Raw genomic sequence first — 4,125 nt, 5'->3', positions numbered from 1 at the left:
TATGTTAATAAAAAATGGTTGATCAAATCAGAAGACATGAAAATGAAATTCAAATTTCAATTTTAAATGCAAAATATTTCCATTAATATCCAAATTTTTATTAGTTTTTAATAACAAGATAGAGAACCAATGGGGTGGTGATCCATTGGCAAAGACAAAGCTTTTAAAACACCTAGGTTGTAAAGGTGAAGGTTTTTGGTTCAAGTCCCACATACGACATAGGATTAAAGAAATTAACCGTTAAAAAAAAGAGTAAATTGCCAAAATCGTCCTTGAGGTTTGGGTATGTTTACCAATTTCATCTAAAATAATTTTTTCGTACCATATTGCCCTTCACCTTTTGGATTTTTTGTCATTTTCCTTCAAACATCTAATTTGCTTTGTTTTTTTCCTGTGTGACATTTGGATGAAAATGACAAAAGATCCTAAATCTTAGGGACGATTTTAGAAAAAAAAAAGTTAGACGTTTGGATTAAAATGGCAAAAATTCCCAAAAGTAAAGGGCAATATGGTAAAATTTTTTTTTTTTTTGGCAATTTACTAATTAAAACAAAAACCAGAGAGAGAACATAATGGCAAAAGAAAAGAAATCAATTAGAAAGAGAGCAAAAAGATTCAATTTAATGGCAAAAGAAAAGAAATCAATTAGAAAGAGAGCAAAAACATTCAATTTTCAACATCGTCCATTTTACCAAACTACCCCCACACAATCTCTTAAACACAACTTGTAGAAACATGACGTCAGACCTAAATCGTCATGAGGGTGCACCGCTAGCGGCAAGCTCTGCTTCTCGACATATTGGCTTTCTCCACCGACACACGTGCCCTCTTCCTGTCCGTTTGATCTTGCTTCTCCATGAACTCCCGCAAATCGTCACCGAACATCTCCACAAAGGTCTTTTGCAAATCCTCCATGCTTTCCACCTGATTATTTCTCCACACAATTAACTCACTCTTTACATTAAAAGACCATTTTACCCTTTAATTTGAAGCAAAGTTACAGCTCTAACCTTGGCCCCGGCGTTTTGGTCCATCATTTTCATCAAATCATGCAAGAAATCTCCCATGCCCTAAAACGTAAACATTTGAGGTACTAGTTGCAATGCATAGGGTACAAGTAAGGTGTTATCGGACTGTGTTATTGGGTTGGCGGGTTAAACAAACACGACGTGTAAACTATGGATGAGAGACCTAACCCATACCGTACCGTATAGTACCGCTACTGGAATTTAACTAAAACCAAAACCTCCATACCCCTAGTTTAGTATATAGAGCTGTTTTGATTTTGTTTTTTCTGAGCAAAGAGAAATATCGTACCATATATATTCGGCTTTTTTAAAAGTCCTGCACCGGTACCATACTGGAATTGAAGAAAGTTCAAAACCGCATATTGTACCGTATATGTTTAGTTGGTACCGTACCATGTATATGGTATGTTCAGTCTATGAGATACCGATTTTCAATATAAATTTCTCATCCCCGCCAAAAATTGTGTCAATACGTAACCCCGTACACAACACTTTAAAATTATAACTTATATAACATATTAACACTTTAAAATTATAAATTATAACAAAAAAATGTGAGATGTATATGAATATAAATACAGACAAAAGATCAAACCTAAGTAGCACTGGAACGGGTACGGGATCGGGGTACGGGGACGGTACGGGAACGAGAAACGACAAAACTCAAAATTCCAAGATACGGGTACGGCAATAAAAAATATTAAAAAATAAAAATACATTAAACAAATTCCAAAAATACTACATCTTCCAAAGGTAATTAATTATCAATAATCAAATCATTTTCAAATTCCGGTTCATCTAGTGAGAGATCGGCAATCGATAGAGAATTAGAGATGATGAGACTTGAGAGTTTAGAGATTAGAGAAGGCAAATATGATAGGTCTATTTATTTAATGGCCGGTTGTGGAATTTGAAAGGGTAAAAACCCTAAAAATAAATGGAAACGGGCTGGATACTTCTACCAGATACGTCCCCGACATTGGAAACGATTAGGAAACGTCCCCGACGAGTACCCATGGTGTTTCCGTCCCCGACAAGTACCCGAGACGGGTACAGCCACATAAATGGAGTCCCCGTGCTACATAGGATCAAACACAAATATCCTTATGATACAAAACGTACGAATAGGGTGAAAAGGTAAAAAACGCGGTGGCCATTTTCGTAATTATTTACTCGTAGAGTAATTATCAAAATTATCCTACAAATGATCTTATAGGGTAATTTTGATCTTGTAAGTAATTTTGTAAAATGTTCTTGTAGGGTAATTTTATAAAATGTTCTTGTAAGGTAATTTTGTAGAGTATCATAATTACTCTACAAATGAGCTTTTTGATCTTATAAGGTAATTTTGATCTTGTAGGGTAATTTTGTAGAGTATCAAAATTACCCTACAAGAACATTTTACAAACTTACCCTACAAGATCATTTGTAGAGTAATTTTGATAATTACCCTACGAGCAAATAATTACGAAAATGCCACTGCGTTTTTTTTTTTTTTTTCATGCATTTCGTACGTTTTATACGATAAGGTTGTTTGTCCGTGAACTTAACTCTATAAATAGATTTAAAACATAAATATTGATTTTAGTTTCTCTGGTAATTTATACAACCATTTGAAGTTACCATAAAAAAAAAACACAATATTTTAAAGACAGTAAAAAAATAAACTGGTTAAATAGGTTAACAATTCCATCGTAAAAACTAAAACCCCAGCCACTTAGCTAGATATGTTCGCCTGTAACCTGTTCGACCCGAAACTGAGCTGAACGCATTTATGCAATTATGCTAAATCCAAGTGCCAAAACTAAACCCAAACCCAAGCCCAAAACCCAAAAACCTGACCGGACAACGACGTCGTCTCTCCGCATGACAAGTATGAAAATACTTTATATAATTAAATATTATTTTATATAATTAAATATTATTTTATATAATTAATATTATCCACCAATTAAATTAAAAAAATAAAAGAAAATCGAGATATTTTAGAAAGAGAATCGTACTTCTTTGTCATCAATATCATCGGCTAAATCAAGAACTCCGGCGTCATACATCGACTTCTTCGAATGATCCGATAAAACTGTCACAAAAACCACAATCAAATTCACCACAACCGTCACAAAAAACCCACTTCATATCAACTCTAATTACCAACCAATCTAACCCACCTGAATACGCCTCCTGAATCTTCTGAAACCTCCGGTTAGCTTCTCCGGCGAGCGACGGCGACTTGTTCGCCCACTTATCCGGATGCCACTCCTAAAACCAACCAAAAACTCAATCAAAATAACCCTCAAATCAAATTTAAATCTCTTAAAATTATTATAAATTAGAAAACGAAATAAACCAGTGCGAGTTTTCGATACGCAGATCGAATTTGGGAGGATGAAGCATCGGTACGGATGCCGAGAACGGAGTAGTAGCAAGATGCGTCCATGGATTTCCCCTCGTCCATTGATCGTTCTGTGAGAATTTAAATGAATAGTTTGAAGATTTCGGAGAGGAAGATCCAGGGGAATTATAAGTTCAATTGTAGCGAAAACCCAACAACAATCTGGATATAACCTCAATCAACAACATATGGATTGAGAGAATTTAAGGAATTTGTGGTTGTTTAGAGTTGAGAAGAGGAGAAGTAAATGGCTTGAGATTTTTAAGGAAAAAGTAAAGAGATTCTGGTTGGGGCCAAGATATGATCACGGCGAGGGTTGGTGTTGTTTTAGACCCTGGAATTTGTAGATTTGACAATTTGAGTCTTGTAAAGTTTGTTTTTATAAAATTAGGTTGAATTTGGGGTGTAATGTTGGTTAAGGAAGTATAGTGTAAAAGGAAGTGTGTTTAAAGTGAGTAATCGAGTGAATATGTCTCTGATCGATTCGATGAAAGGTTAGTTGGTATTTATGTATAAATGGTAATGGGGTTTTAGTTACTTTTAATGCGATGATGAAGTTCTGGTCTAAAGATTGTTTATACTATATGCTAATTAACTTGCAAGTATAGTGTAAAAGGAAGTGTGTTTAAAGTGAGTAATCGAGTGAATATGTCTGTGATCGATGAAAGGTTAGTTGGTATTTATGTATAAATGGTAATGTGGTTT

At 34.6% G+C, this 4,125-nt stretch overlaps 1 protein-coding gene across 1 annotated transcript; it reads right to left on the bottom strand.

Annotated features, from left to right (window-relative positions):
• Window positions 1-597: 597 nt before the first annotated feature.
• On the bottom strand, window positions 598-3,695 carry LOC110926210 (dnaJ homolog subfamily B member 3). The gene is made up of 5 exons (XM_022169964.2): window positions 3,376-3,695; window positions 3,197-3,287; window positions 3,032-3,108; window positions 1,011-1,070; window positions 598-924 (listed from the first exon to the last, which is right to left on the bottom strand). The coding sequence occupies exons 1-5, from the start codon at window positions 3,481-3,483 to the stop codon at window positions 772-774; spliced, it is 489 nt and encodes a 162-aa protein (XP_022025656.1). The 5' UTR covers window positions 3,484-3,695; the 3' UTR covers window positions 598-771.
• Window positions 3,696-4,125: the final 430 nt, after the last annotated feature.

This window comes from Helianthus annuus, chromosome 11 (genome assembly GCF_002127325.2).
Source record: "Helianthus annuus cultivar XRQ/B chromosome 11, HanXRQr2.0-SUNRISE, whole genome shotgun sequence".
In the NCBI taxonomy this organism is placed as follows: Eukaryota; Viridiplantae; Streptophyta; class Magnoliopsida; order Asterales; family Asteraceae; genus Helianthus; species Helianthus annuus.
The sequence above is the reverse complement of the archived record's forward strand: the minus strand, read 5'-3'. Positions and strand labels throughout refer to the sequence as shown.